Source organism: Stegastes partitus, unplaced genomic scaffold, assembly GCF_000690725.1.
Source record: "Stegastes partitus isolate 25-593 unplaced genomic scaffold, Stegastes_partitus-1.0.2 Scaffold181, whole genome shotgun sequence".
NCBI lineage: Eukaryota > Metazoa > Chordata > Actinopteri > Pomacentridae > Stegastes > Stegastes partitus.
In genome coordinates this window covers 494,297-509,695 of record NW_007577912.1, presented here as the reverse complement: position 1 = coordinate 509,695, position 15,399 = coordinate 494,297, and the positions used below count along the sequence as shown (strand labels likewise).

At 42.6% G+C, this 15,399-nt stretch overlaps 2 protein-coding genes across 3 annotated transcripts in view; one reads left to right on the top strand and one right to left on the bottom strand.

The window, feature by feature from the left end:
- The first annotated feature begins 472 nt into the window (after positions 1–472).
- Positions 473–6,635, top strand: msl2a (MSL complex subunit 2a). Its single transcript, XM_008280108.1, has 3 exons — positions 473–1,431; positions 2,542–3,944; positions 4,592–6,635. The coding sequence occupies exons 1-3, from the start codon at positions 1,290–1,292 to the stop codon at positions 4,892–4,894; spliced, it is 1,848 nt and encodes a 615-aa protein (XP_008278330.1). The 5' UTR covers positions 473–1,289; the 3' UTR covers positions 4,895–6,635.
- A 1,619-nt stretch (positions 6,636–8,254) lies between these two features.
- The window catches only part of LOC103356057 (TNF superfamily member 10), a 9,475-nt gene continuing 2,330 nt past the window's right edge, over positions 8,255–15,399 (bottom strand). Inside the window, exons 2-6 of one of the 2 annotated variants that reach the window (XM_008280105.1) lie at positions 13,322–13,465; positions 12,891–12,936; positions 12,655–12,771; positions 10,624–10,856; positions 8,255–9,191 (exon numbers count right to left, since the gene is read on the bottom strand). In XM_008280105.1, coding sequence (XP_008278327.1) covers positions 8,982–9,191; positions 10,624–10,856; positions 12,655–12,771; positions 12,891–12,936; positions 13,322–13,465 — 750 coding nt within the window. In that variant the 3' untranslated portion in view covers positions 8,255–8,981. The remainder of the gene's footprint in view (positions 9,192–10,623; positions 10,857–12,654; positions 12,772–12,890; positions 12,937–13,321; positions 13,466–15,399) is intronic. The other variant, XM_008280107.1, reaches the window with a different exon arrangement.

Here is a 15,399-nt window from a genome sequence, read left to right as displayed (position 1 = left end):
TTGATTACTTCAATTTGGCCTCGATTAATTACGTTTTTTTTGTTTTTGTTTTTGTTTTGTTTTTTTACAATATAAGTGTGACGTCTTAAAATTTATTTAAAGTTTACTCATATTTATGCACGGCATTGATTATTATCACCATGGTCAAAATAGGTGCTCGTGCTTCAGCTCTGATTTAAGATTTTAGAATAAATATCGATAACACAAACTTGAACGGAAACTTTCTTTCTTGAAAAACAATCCCACTGTATTGTATATAGCTGTGTGTCGTTTATTGATGTGAGGATGTACAGTGAACGAGAACACGAGGACGGCGCTGTGGACATAACGGGAACCTTCACACCGCGGTAACCAGGGTAACTGCTGGAAGTCTCGCGTGATGATCATGCCTGTCGAGAGGGGTTGATGCAAGGAAAAGTGGAAAATCGAATGATTGATGCATTTGTAAAACGGCAAGTTGGCTATGTTTCGGTCACGGCTCGCCAAATATTATAGCAAAAAGTATCCATATCGTAGGATTTCAGTTTGCAGCTTGCATTTTGCTCCTACGTGTGAGGTATAAGGCGGCCCTAGCGGGGTTAGTGATACGGTTCAATCTTCGCTAGCTAATTTGGTTAGCCATGCTAACGCTAGCTAGTTAGCTTTGTTTACATCAAGTGCGCGCCTGGGAACTGTTAGCTGATTTCTAACCAAACAAATTAGTGATCTTAGCAGCAGCTCGGCATTCAGTTGAACGTCGATGAGGAGACAGCGCTGGATAGCAAACTGGCTCTATGGCTATCATCGACCACCTCTTCTGTAAATCGTTTGGCTGATGTAGTAAGCTAACGTTAGCAGCATGATGCTAACCTTTTGATCATGGGTCTTTTGATCATTTGATTCAGCGTTAGCCCTTTGGCTGTCTTGGGGGTAATTATAAGATAGGGTCTAATTGGTCCCCATAAACGGAGACTTTATTTGCGATCTGAAAGAGCTCGTCGGTGAAAAGCAGCGACTTCGAACCGGCGATGCTAACTTTAGCTAGCCACCTGCCGAACTAGCTAACGTTGTGCGCGTTTAGTGAGAACCGCTTCACCATGGACGTTGTCTCATATTGTGTCTGTAATTAAATCACAACGAATTTCTGCTTCGACACACTGGAGTGACTGATATTTGCACCGCCAGGCCAGTATATATTTCTCCTCATCATCCTGAGACTTGGCTGCCTTCAACTCCGTCTTGTGGAGCTAGCGGCTGGATTTTTTTCTACCCCTGGACCCTGTTTCCCTGAGGCTGCGGAGTACACCGCTATGAACCCCGTCAATGCAACCGCTCTGTACGTGTCCGCCAGCCGGGCCGTGCTGCAGTGCGACCCGAGGAAGCCTCACACCTTCGCAGAGATGTACAAGCTACTGCCCTTCTTCAGACAGTCCCTCGCATGTCTTGTCTGTGGTAAGCATCCTGAAAATGTTAGTGTTTCACAGCAATACGCAGCACGCTTTCACTGTTGCTTTGTGCCATCTCACTGCAAGATGATCTTGGGTTTCGTACCGTAAATTGGATGCATTTTACTAAACTGAATGAGGACTTCACAAAAATAAATGAGTGTTTTATAACCCTACTATTCATATTGACTGAAGTGTCCGTGGGCGAAGCAGTTGACACGATTTGTCGCGCTCACCAGCGTGGTCTCCTTAGCAACCGAGGCCGAGCCCCAGTCATCTGTCCTCTTGACAAGACAGATGACTCCTCTGTTGTTGTGCCTGCTGCACAGCCATGTGTTTCCTATTCATGCTTTATTTACTTACTGCGCTTAGGTAGTGGAATATTAAAGCTGACACGGGCAACGTTGACAGAATAAAATATGATTACTGCTGATTATGTAGTAGGGCTTTTGCATGATTTCATGCAAATGTGCAACTGGAGTTGCAGGTTTGGTGATGCAAGCAGTAGAAATGAATAATATGAGCACAAGGTTTAAGCAGGTTTGAGCCTTTTTGCCTATTTTATGAAAATGTGACTGAAAATTTCAGGGCAAAAAATCCTGAAGAGGCAGTAGTTTAAAATCTCATGATATAGAGATTGCATTTGTCGATTTGTTTAACTTTGCATCAAATGCATCAGTTGATGTATAGAGTTGCAACAAGTATTGCTGAATTGATAAGTTAATTGGTGAAACTTTTCTGCAGATATTTAGATTTTTTTTGTCCTTTTTTTTTAAAGGTAAACCCCCAAGCACCTCTGATTCCAGGTTCTTAATAATAATAATAATAATGGTTTTCTCTGAATATTTCTGTGGTTCTGAACTGTTAGTTAGACAAAGCAAGATATTTGAAAACTCTGGGAAATGTTTACAGGTATTTTAAATGATAATCAAAAAATGATTGGCACATTGGTTTGTATTAGAGAAACCTTTCTTACAGCTCTGTTGAAAAATGTAACCGTTTTTATAAATCTGTGACTGTGAGATGTTGTAGAGATATAGATAACTCCCAACCAGCTAGTTTACTGTGCATTTGTGAAAGATGATAAACAAATATATTCCTTTTCTTTTCGTCTCAGGTAAACTGCTCCAGGATCCCATCTCCCCAACACATCCAGAGTGTCAGCATTATGTTTGCTTGGGCTGTAAAGGCCAGAAGATGCAGATCAGGCTAACGTGCAGCCGCTGTAAGGACTATTCCTGCTTCCAGGAGAACAAACAGCTCTCTTTACTGGTGCAGTGCTACAGGAAGCTCTGCCTCTATCTAACTCATTCACCGTTGCTGCAGTCAATCAGCAGCCATGTAGGAGGGTCTCCAGAGGTTATGGCCTTGCTAGAGGAGGTGCTAATGTCACACAAAGAAGAGACAGACGACCTGAGCCTAGCACAGGAAGATGTGAATCCTTCTGGCCCTGAGTCCCTCACCCCCACAGAGGCACCACCTGCTCCTGCAGAGCTCTCAGCTGTACCCCAGAGCGCCTCCTCTGATCCGCCGTGTTCCAATGGACCGCAGGAATGCAACGGAGAAGTGCTGGAGGACCTAGATCCCTCTTCTCCTGAGCTGGAAGTGTGTGAGCTGGTAGAGGAGCAGCCGCAGGCAGGCCTGTCTGTATCCAATACTGCTTGTGGTGGTTTGGAACTGAGTCTGACCACTGGACCTTTAGCCCCAACACCAGGCACTGTGTGCTCACTCAGGGATGGGGAATCTAGTAGCAGGGAGCTGGAGGAGGGGGAAGTCTTGCTTCTCAGCGTGGAGGAGGTGTTACAGACATTGGATCCCCTTCAGCCTGGCCGAGACTCTCTTCATACACAAGAACGGACACACACTCACACACACATAGCCACGGACAGAGCTCACACTCAGATGTACATACAGTTGGATGCAGCTCACAACTACACACAGATTCAAACAGGCAGGACTAACACATTGGCAGGCCATGGTGCTCACATACACACATCCTCTTTTGAGCCTCCTCCAACCTCCAAGCCCCCACCAGTCCGCCTTAACAGAAAACGATCTCGTTCAGAGAGTGACAGAGAAAAGGTGAAACCTCTCCCTATAGCCTCCATCCTGCAGGGCTCCCCCTCAAATGTACACACTCCAAACCCCTCTCACACACTACACACACAACCACCCGCACCCTCCATAACTGTACCAGCGCACACATACTCGTCGCTGCCCAACGGGGTACCTCCCAAGCCCAGTCGCCCTGTGCCGAATCACAATAAAGGAGCCAGGAAACATGTGGATCCGACCCCTAAGAAGCCCCACGCCAAGGCCCGCAGTGGTGGAGGCTCCAAGACCAAGGACCGAAGCAAAGACCAGCGGTTGATGGCGGGCTGCGTGGTGCCCCCAGCGCCCGTCAGGCCTCCGTACAAGAAGCCAGTGGAGAAGAAGGGCTGTAAATGTGGCCGGGCCACCCAGAATCCTTCTGTGTTGACCTGCAGGGGGCAGCGCTGTCCCTGCTACTCAAACCGCAAGGTGAGACTATGACCACTCTATGAATAGGATTTTTGGAGTGAGTTGTTTTATTTTCCTGAACCCAAACTAAATGATCAATTTAAATAGCATTTCATACACTTGCAGAATTATGCCATTGTGTGATTTTGCACAGATTATTGTTATTAGTTTCTATAGTACAAGATTTGTTATCAATGCCATAATACTATTTTTTTATCTGGTCCCCTAGAAAGAATGTTTCCAAGAAAGCCAGCAAGGGAAATTTAAGTAAACAGTCCATACATTTTAAATACATTTACTGTACAGTCCTACAGCTGTCATTCTAGGTCATCTTTAGGAGGTATTGTATTTATGTGTACACACTTACCACTTGTTACGGCAAGTGAAGGCATTTGTAAATCTTGGAGAGGGTCTGGAGTGTCGGCCCAGATGGATCTGGATGCTTTGCCAGCTCTGTATTTACAAATTCAGAATCATAATCCATACTGAAGGATTTTTTTAAACCTCATTAAATTTCATATTTATTATTAGATTAATGCAATCCCATGGTGTTTTTATTTAATGGCATTCTTGACGTTATTGAGATCAGAGACCATTTTACAGCTTTTATGCATCACTGGCACAGGGCAAATAGAGTGATCTTGTCTGTTTTCTTTCATCTTCCACAGGCATGCTTGGATTGTATTTGTCGAGGTTGCCAGAACTCCTACATGGCCAACGGTGAGAAGAAGCTCGAGGCCTTCGCTGTGCCAGAGAAGGCCTTAGAACAGACACGACTTACACTTGGCATCAACCTCACCAGCATCACAGCGGCTGCGGCGCTCCGCAACCCGGCAACCACCAGCATCCGCACTAACACCCTCCTCAACGTCGCTACAGCTACAGGGACCCCCGTGACCACGGCCTTCCTGTCCCCCAGCCCCCCACAAGAGCCCAACTATGAGGACAGCCTGGAGCTGCTGATTGGATGAGAGGCTGGGACTCCAAAAATAGACAGCTTGGTGCTGATTGAATGTGACGGCTGATAGTTGTGTCTGTCAGACAACCTGCACCTCCCCACCTGAGGGGAGGCAACCTAAGGCAGCTATAGGTCTGTTCTGTCCTGTAACCTGCTCTTCTTCTGTGTTGGAAAAACGCTGAGTAGTAAGACTAGCATGGGTGTGCCAAAGCCTCCTGTATTGTGCCTGTGTGCCGGTGTGTATTGTTGCCTGTCTGTAGTTAAACACTTATACTCGGTTCCAAGGCTGTTCCGTACTTCACAGGTGCTTTTTTTTTTTTTTTTCTCGTTCATAGACCGCAGACATACTGTAAGAGGCAATAGAAACCCATACCAGGTTTTGTGTTTGTGTGTGCAAACAACTATAGATTCAAGTATGTATGCGATTTTTTATTTTTTTTTTTAGTTCGTTTCACATTTGGTGCATGATGACAACAATGACATCATCATTGTCATCATTTTAAGGTTACAGCATTTTCCACGTTTTGAAGTTTGTTCAAGAAAATGCATAATTGGTATCAGGACAGCCCTTACTAACCCTTAACTCTGTATGTGCTCACACCTTAATTGTGAATGACTCTTGTGACTAATCTTTGGAGATCATCTGTCTCACACAAGACTGTATGCCTTTTCTATCTCATTAATTCACTTAATCCAAGTACTGTCGGCTGTTAATGAATTTGTCTTAATGAACTTGACTGATGCAGGCATTGTACAGGCAGCGAGATAATGTCAAAGCACTTGGCTGGCTCCACGGTTTGTGTGCGTGAGTGCGTGTGTGCGCGAGTGTGTGTGTGTGTGTGTGTGTGTGTATGCGCCTGCTGAGATTTACTGTAATGTCAGTGGGGAGGCGGATGGTGGGTTGTAAGCACTTAGTCTGATTGATTGGCCAAATTACAACTAAAACCATTCTTGGTTACCATAGCAATAGGAGCGCCAACAAGGAGCCTCCCAGCTCCCGTGCACACACAGTTGTTTACAGTATTGCCGTTGTTGACTATAACTGACTGTCTTCAAAACGAATATACCGCTATGTTTTGATTATGGGATTGTACATGACTCTCTGTGTGTGTATAGATTAACTGAAGCCATAGGTTGTCATTAACAAGACAAAATATCCTCTGTGTGTGCATCTCCCCCCCACCCCACCCCACCCCACCACTCCCACCTCCACAGTTGTAGTGTCCCGACTGATCAGAGACCAACTCAAGAGACTATTTTTGATACCAAGTGTTTTGAGATTTGGTACCACTGTTTTTTTTTGGTTTTTTTTTTGGTTAAATCACAATGAAGCCCTCCTATTACTCACGAGGCTGCGTGTTGTCCGTGTTTGTGTTTACTGTCTCAGCTGTAACTACAATATGTTTGTCAGTCCAGTCATGGCGACCAAAAACAGACTGAAAAGAGAGAGAGAGAGAGGACTCAGGCTGACCAAACAAACACCTTGGTTCTCCGCTCATAGACCAGGAAGTAGCAGGTGGATTACAGTATGATCAGCAAATATGATCTATCTTCCTCTGTGCGTGTGTATGTTTCAAAATGTATTTCTTTTGGGCATTACTTGAACCCTGATTAGTTTTTGGTATTGTTTTTTTTTTTTTTTTTTTAATGTAAAGACTCTTGTTTGAGGAGTGACTATTATTGCTGAAACATTCACTGCCATATTATGGAAACATGTAATACAACATGAATTAAATGATAGTTTTTTACTTTTTCAGTTTTGTGTCTTTCTGTGTAGAGGGTGACATTTGCTTTGCTTGTAGGCAGTTAAAGTATTGTACGTTTCACCGTAGCTGCAAGAAGCCAAACACCAGAGCCAGTTTACTTAATGTTAACTTCAATTTTTTTTTTTTTGTCCGCTTCAAAAGATAAAATGAAAAGTTAAGCCATCGTCAGAGTTACAATCGTTTTTGCCTGGGGTGTGAATGTCTCATTCATTTGATTGCTGTTGAGGCTGTTTTTGTGAAAGCTGCTAATTTCATCCTCATGATGGCACTAGAGGAAAAGAAGCAAAGTGAACGGGGTGTTTAAAAGTTTGCAAACCCTTTAGAATTTTCTATTTTTCTGCATGAATATGACCTATGAAGATTTCCAAACCTGAGCCTAAAAGTAAACAAGTCAAAAGTATTACACTCGGCCATGTTCATTGATGAAAATGAGCCAATATTACACATTTCTGAGTGACAAAAGTAGGTCAGCTTCAAGGATTAGCAGTGAGGATTGAATGTGAAATTAGATTCAGGTGTTTTCAGTCAGTGGGATGACAATCAGGTGTGACTGGACGCCGTTATTCAAAGTCTGAGCTTCACGAGATGCTTGCAGAAGTATTTCTGGTCATAAACGAAGAAGATTTCTGAGTTGTTGATGCTCATCGCAAACTCACCTCGAAAGAGTTTGGACTCCACCAGTTCACAGGTAACCAGACTGTGCACACGTGGTGGAAATTCAAGATAATCTATAGCATCCACACAGGGATCAGAGGATGTGTAACGGTCAGCGAGGATACAAACTTTAAGCACAGAAAGGCCTCTCTTACATTGACTGAACAACAATGACGAGCACGGCAATGCTGCAAAAAGACAGCTACTGCTCTCCACAAAGATCATTATTGCCCTTCTGCAGTTCACTAAAGTTCACACAGACAAGCTAGAAAACAGTTTTGTGGACTGCTGACACTGAAATACAACTTTCTGGTGTAAATCAGAAGTGTGAAGTTTAGAGAACAGACAAGCTTTGGGCCTCTTTTACTGCATCTGGGCCAGGGCAGCTCAGCATCACTGACGGAACAATGAATTCTGAATTATACTGGCCAATTTTAAAGGAAAATGTTAGGAAATCAGTCTGTAAACTGAACCTCGAGAGAAAGTAGGTCATGTAGCAACACACTGATTCCAAAGACACAAGCTGTTCTCCCAAAGAATTGCTAAAGAAGAATTAAGCTAATGTTGTGGAAATGGCAAACCGATGACTTTAAATTTGGTGGTAAAGCGAGCAGTTCGCATGAGGAAATCCACTGAAATCCCAGAGCTGAAGCTGTTCTGCACGGAGGAATCGACAAACATTCCTCCAAGATGAAGCACAGGACTGATTAACAGTTCCCTCAAACATTTCATTACAGTTATTGGGTCACACCAGATACTGAAAGCAAAAGTTCACATACTGTTGCCACTGACAGATATGCAATATTGGATCATTTTACCAAAATAAAAGGCCAAAATGTATGTTTTTATCATATTGTGGGTTCTCGTCATCGACTTTTAGGACTTGTGAAACATCTGTTTATGGTTTAGGTCTAGATTTTTGCAGAAATATCCAAAATTCAAAGTAATTCATGAACTTGAAAGCAGCACTACTGGGATTTATTGAATGTTTCAGTAAGTGGGCAGTCAGGATTTAGGTTCACGGCACATGTAAGTGTGAATATGTCGGAAACACCCTTTAAATATTAAACTTGTTCAGTCTTGAAAGGACATCACAATCAGTGGGACCATGAACGACGAGGAAATCCAACCAGAAGTACTGTAAACAAAAAAGAAGCTTCATTCATAATCCTGAGCATGTAAGATCTTGTCTTGTGGCATATTCTTTTTTTTGTACATATTTCTGATAAAAGCCGTGTCATGTGTCCAACACCGCTGCCGCTTCCTGGGTTTGACAACTTGGCTGTTGACTGTTTCACCTGCGGGCAAAACCGATCGCTTGAATAAAAGGCAGCAACATTTAATCTGCATCTGTTGTGCGGCTCCAAATGTTCCCCGAATACTCTGCATATTCCACATTTCTACAGCACATTCTGTTCACCAGCCGTTAAAACAGAATTAATATCCTGTGTGGGGTCGAACTGCAACCAGGTCACTGCTGGTCCAACCGAACGGTTCATCTCCCTTGCGATTTTTGGCCGCTCAGTGTTGCAGCTCCGTGGTCCAGAAGAACTCCTTGCTTCCTCACCCCTTGTTTCTTCTTGTACCTTCAGACACCCACTCATGTAATCAAGCAAAACACCTGACATCTGGGTCCACCTCTGCTCATGTCTGTTTCAGTTTCAGTCCGGGACGCGTCCTTTAGCCCACCAGGAAAGCCCCAAAGTAGCTCGCCCTCCCGTCCATCTCCATGGTGCTGGCGTTGCTCACGGTGATGAAGATGCGGTCGGCGGGCTGCAGGAAGGCGGTTCCGGCCTGATGCAGAGAGAACAGGCCCGGCTCCTGACCCCGAGGCCAGCACGCGCTTCGGGAAGATTTCATCAGCAAGATGGGCACCGTGTAGGAACTCATCTGTGGACCGCACCACAAAAACAAGGTCAGAGCTTTCATCAGTAAAACATCACTTTATGTAACAGCATCGATTTATAGTCATTATATCTTTGTGATGACATTTGAATGAATAACTTCCTTTTGTCTACTCAAGGACACTGTGACACTTTAGCCTTTGAAAGTTGGCTTGAATTTACAGGCTGTGTAATTAGAAGTGAATCATTAGTAAATAGACTGAATTCATTTCATCTTGTTCCGTGTCATCATCTTATTATACAACTTCTGTTTGAAAGGACTATTTAGTTTCTCCCTTCATCCTATTAATAGCTGAAGCATCCAGCCAAACAAAACACGTGGACACAAAAAAATGAACCGCCAAATCTAAAGAAAAAAGGACAGAGATTGCAGATGACATACAGGATGTGGTAAAAAATGTCTTGAAGCTTATATTGTTCATCATGCCAAAAGCAAATATATACCAATCTGAGGCTTTTTGTTTACTTAGAAAGAATTGTACACCTCCATGAATATCATGAATATGCCACCAAAAATGAAATTTTTCCTCCAATGAATTAATACAACACAGATAACTCATCTTACCCAACGTTTGTTTCTGTTACTTTGTGTCATAGACATTAAAGTTTGGAAACTATAACACATTCCATGATATTGATGATCAAAGATGGCTATTAAAACATGATGCTAAAAAATAATGAGATTTTGGCTTTAGATCAAGACACCTTTTTACCAGAGTTCAAATGTTTTTTTAGTTTTTTTTTTTTTAAAACCTTAAAAACTTTCTGCCTATCACCTGTACCGATGAATTCTGAGGGTCCAAAAATGCTGGAAAAAGTCATGCAAATTAAATTTTTATTCATTTCTATGTCCTTCAAGGGCCTGTAACTCAGAAAATATTCATAGTATGAAGGTAAAGTGCTGCATGGCATAATTAAATATGCTAAAGCTACTGTACATTCAAACTTAAATGATTCAATTCAATTCAATTTTATTTGTATAGCGCATATTTACAACAACAAGTCATCTCATAGCGCTTCACAAAGGCAGAAACACCCAACAATCCAAAACATTTGGATTCCCTATAAGCTTCAGCAGTCTGCAACAGTGGGAAGGAACCGAAAAAAACCTCCGACAGAACCAGGCTCAGGGAGGGACGGCCATCTGCCTCGACCGGTTGGGTGGATGTAGGATGAATTCTAAAATTTAGTTTACAGTTAAACAAGTTATTAGAAGTGATTCTGAACCATTTTCAGATTTGGCTGATGTATGTGGATTGACCTTTTTGTCATGTCTTGGGCCGAAAAGGTTCAGAAGCTGAAGTATCTCTCACAACTTGAAATTTAAAAACAATCCTTCACTACGTCATCCTATAACAGCATCAATTTAATTATTACATTTAAAACGAATGATAAAAATCTGAAGAAAACAGCCCCACCTTCTTGTAGATGTACTGGACAAGCTGTGCTCCTTCCTCCTCCTTTGCCTCCCCCTCCGTCTCCCCCGTGGAGGGCAGTCTGAAGTAGGTCTGGGCGTAGATGTAGTAGAGGCCTGCTCTGGGCACCAGCAGCTCGCCTCCCCTCAGCTCCATGTTCTGCAGGAAGGACAGACCTCTCTGGCCCTCCCATGCTCTGATGCGCTCGCCCATGTAACCCCTGCTGCTGCGTGCGCCTGTAACAACACAAACAACATGCAGAAACACACATTTACGAGGTGTGGCAGAAAAGTTCCAGGACTGGGTCACAAAAGATAGATTTCAAACTGTGAGTTTCCCCCTTCAGACGATCAACCAGCACGTCTACAAACAGATCCTGCAACGGTTGCTTCGTTCAGAGAAGAGGTGAGAGTTGTGTCAGGACAAGTCGTGGCTGCTTCACCATGACAACCTGCTCACAACGTCCTGAGCATCCCACAGTTTCTGGCTGAGAAGAACATTTCTGTGCTGGAGCAACCTCCCTACTCACCCCACCTGGCTCCGTGGGATTTTTTTTCCTCTTCCACAAGCTCAAGGGGGTCATCAAGGGGGACCTGTTTTGAAGACGTGGACGACATCAAGAAGAATCCTTCCAGGAGTGCATGGCAGCGTGGCAGAGAAGGCTGGGAAAGTGTGTTAGACTCCAGGGGGAATACTTCGAAGGGGAAAACTTTGTATTTGAAATATATCTTTTGTGACACACCTCGTACAGTATGATGCAAGATGGCTTGAAACCAAAGCATTGTTAACCTTAAACAGCCCCTGCTGATGTGTTTGGTCTGTAAATAACATGTACAGATGTGACAATAAATGCTTCTCTGACAGATTCCAATAAAGCTCAGGTATTTGGTACTAAAACACATTTGAGATTTTTCATCATGCCACGTTTTTCAAATTAACCGATGACAGCAACATAGTAAATTGTACCAGAATGCACAGAAAAGACCAAACAAAGATTACAAAAAGATTTATGATGTATTTCTTATGAACTTTTAAAGAAACTCTGTGTGCAGAGTTAGAAGAAATTTAACTTTGGTTCCCCCAGTGGCAGCATAAAAAAAGACTTAAAGTCAGACAGGACTCCCCCTCTCTTGAGTGTTTACAGTATTGCTGCTCATTTGAGCTTTTTAAAAGGCAAGACACCAGCCAGTCAAACTGTCTTTATGCATTTGTGTTATGACAACTGCACCAGCAAAGACACCACCAAAAACATCAGGCATGCCCACCATAGGGCAGCGGATACATGTGAGCTCTACCTGACGCATGCTACTCCTCGCTCCTCTTCACATATTCAATATAGGGATAAAGAAACGACCGGTTCAGCCAATTCACCAATGTATAAACCGCACCAATTTCAATGCAGGTTGTCAGACACGAAGTTGCTACAAATGCACATATAAAGTGTGCAGTGTGGCTTTAAAGAGGAAAACTACGTGCATTTGTGAGCGTCTCGGTGAAATCGAAACAAAACTGTTGAAATGAACTGGTGAACTTTTAACAGCTTAGAAATGTATTTCAGGGTCAGCATACCTTTAAGAGCCTGAGGTCAAACAAACAGGGCTGTTAAATGTTAAGAATTAAGCTGCATTTGTCTTTCTACTAGATGTGTGTATTTCCCAACAGTGCAGTTGCACATTGGGTTTATTCTAGCAGAGGCTCTGCTGCACGTTGTCCCTTTTTGGTCTTCATTCTCTTCAAATGTAGTAACTGAGACACTGACTGGTCCAAAAGACAACAGCAGGACACTTGTGCAAAAGCAGCTGCACATCTGCATGTCCAGGCAGACATGTAGGCATGACGAGGTAACTGAATCTGAGGGAAGCCTGGAAGCAAATTCCTCACCTATGGCCCTGGAAAGCCTGGTGGGAACTGTGGATGTGTGCCACCTGCAATGCAGGATTTGGGATTTTTTTTGTGTGTTTATTATGATCTCGAGCATATCATTACAAACATATCTAACCTACACAATGAATGCGACAGTTTCATTTCCCTTACTGTCTGCTGCTGGAGGCTCCGTGGATGAGACGACGCCGGTCACATGTGCAGCCACTTTAGGAAGCGGGACCCCTCGGACCCCAGGGCTCAGGACAGGCAGCATTCCCGTCAGCTTATCTGTGAAAACCCAAACAGACACGAAACACGCACACACACAAAAAGGGCATTTTTAGTGGGAAAAGTCATACGTAAGCCCATTAGTAGCAATTGACAGTCAATGGTGGCATTGTTCTTACTTCTCATTGCAGTGGATATCTCCTTCTGGAATCTGTCAGCAATCTTCTGATAGAAAAACACAGAGAAAGAGAAAGTGAATGGGCCGAAAAAAAAGTTATGCAAGACACTGAGCTAACGACATCCAAATCAGCACCATTGAGTAACTCACCGGGGACCCCATGAATCATTCAGTCCTCACTCTTGTTCAAAAAATATGTCATCTTTTGACCCAACTTGGGTGAGTCGGTGTTATTCAGAAGCGCTGAGGAGTTTTCTTGCTTTCATTCAGTAACTGATTCTGATTTGCCAACAAGTCTTCACCTGACAGTGCTGTTAAACCGTGAACATTCCTGAATACTGTGAAAACTACGCAGGAAATCTGGGCCCCTGGCGTTTTTTTAACTTAATAGGTAACACAACCAAGATGAATTGAACAAAGATAAATCCAAACCTTCTCTATGTGCTGGTGGAGCTGCTGGGTGACCTGCCAGCAGGGGTCGCTCTTCTTGTCCTCGGCCGCCACATCCCCGAATTCTGAGTGGAGGTTTGCGTTCATGAGGCAGGACACGCTGCTCCGGGAAAAGCTCTCCTGCATCTGTGTGTGTGTGTGTGAAGTGTGAAGGAAGTCAAACAATGGAGTTCAGCTGGAACTAATTTAGCCGAGTCTGCAAATTATTTCCTCTGTAAACTGACAAATAGTTATTCTGTCAGGTTGCATCCTTCCAGAGCCAAAAGTCAGAGTCTCACTTAGCCCAAACTAAATATATAACTTTATTTCCCATCAATATCTTGTTTCATCCCCCCCCGAATGATTATCGCGCCAGTTGCTATGGAAACTTAGTGTTTTGACTACCATCATCTATACAGACTATAATAGGCAGGATTATTTTTACACAGCAGACATCAGGATTTGTCTTTGCGGGGAAAGTTAGGTGTGTTTACTGATGGCTCGGTTCCATGAAGAGTCCCAATGAGAAGATGGCTGTGAACCACCATACGCATGAACAGGACCCCCTGAAGTGGAATACAGCAGTGATTAATCTCAAAGATCTCCGTTTTGGTTTCTTTGGTGGCAACTAAAAATGATGATTGCAGGTGCGCTTTTGAAGCTCACTTTCGACAGATCCAAACAGTAAATTTGCTCTTTTTCCGACAGCCAGAACACAAGCTGGCGAGAAGTGATGACAAGCGGTGAGGAAGGAGGACATATATCTTAAACAGAAGAAAAACGTTAGCCAGCGAGAGGAGAAGTCACTTTAAACAAAGCTGTAACAAATGGAGTGTTTTTGATGGGGATTTTTGAACAATTTACTTTTATTTTACAGATTTTCCTTGTTTTTGTTAAATTACAGACAATAACTCGTAAAATCATAGAAATAAAAGCATTAATTTACACGTTACCCTCAAAAATCAGGCTAAACTTGTAAATAATCACATAAAAAAATTGTAATGGAAATTTGTTTTACGTTTGGCTGTAAAATTACACTATATTAACTCTAATTAAAGCAGATTTTCTTTTAAAATTCATACATATTTGCTAATAATTGAAAGAAAAATGATGCATGAATAGGATTAAAAACTGCTAAGTAATTCTTAAGATAGTTATTGTACAGATTCTCTCTGTTACAAAAATATTAACTGCCAAAAAAGGCAGAAATTGTTTTTAAACACACTTTGTGATTGTAAAATTGTAGTTTTACTGTGTTTGAAATCAGTTAAAATATCAATGTTTTATAGACATTTTCTGTTATTTTCCCCATTTTTACGGTTTTTGAATGTTACAGCATTCCACCAGTATTAATGTGATTTGTTTTCCTGATACCGTTTCCAACTAGACTTTTGTACAGTGTAGATCTGCCAGAAAGATCAGCATTTATTGTGTTACTAATTATTGAGGAAATGCCAAAGACAAAAAAATTACATATAATGTGTAGCATGCTGGTTTCTTTGCAGCACCTTATATAGTAATCGCTCATTCTGTTGTCATCTTTGAGACCTCCACTTTAATACAACTGTTATTTATCACATGTCCAAATTCCTGCGTTTTAAAAAAAGGTCACCAGATGTAAATACGTGATTGCTGAATCCTTTAGGCACGTGAATAATGAGTTGCAGTAGTCAAGCTGGGAGAACATAAGGGTGTGGATGAAGTGTTCATCAGTGTTTTTGGACAGCACTGGTTTGACTTTGCAATATTTCACATTTTTAGACAGGAGCATTGAACAGGAGGCCCGAGGTGGGGATTTATGTTGACAGGGAATCTTTATTCTCACATGCACCTGAAAACTTTTCTTGGGCTACTATAACTCAAGGTCCAACCTTGGCTGTCTGCAGTTAGTTCAGAATGTAGCTACCAGGCTCTTAACTGGTACAAAGAAAACACATTTACTGTTTGTTAAACTTAATAGTTCAGCTCCACAACACATTGCCAATATGTTAACTTTGTTTTCTGGCTCAACTTCATCATCAGGTTCGTCTCTGATGCCTCAAAACCAAAGGTTTCAGGGTTTTTCAGTTTCACATTAAGCT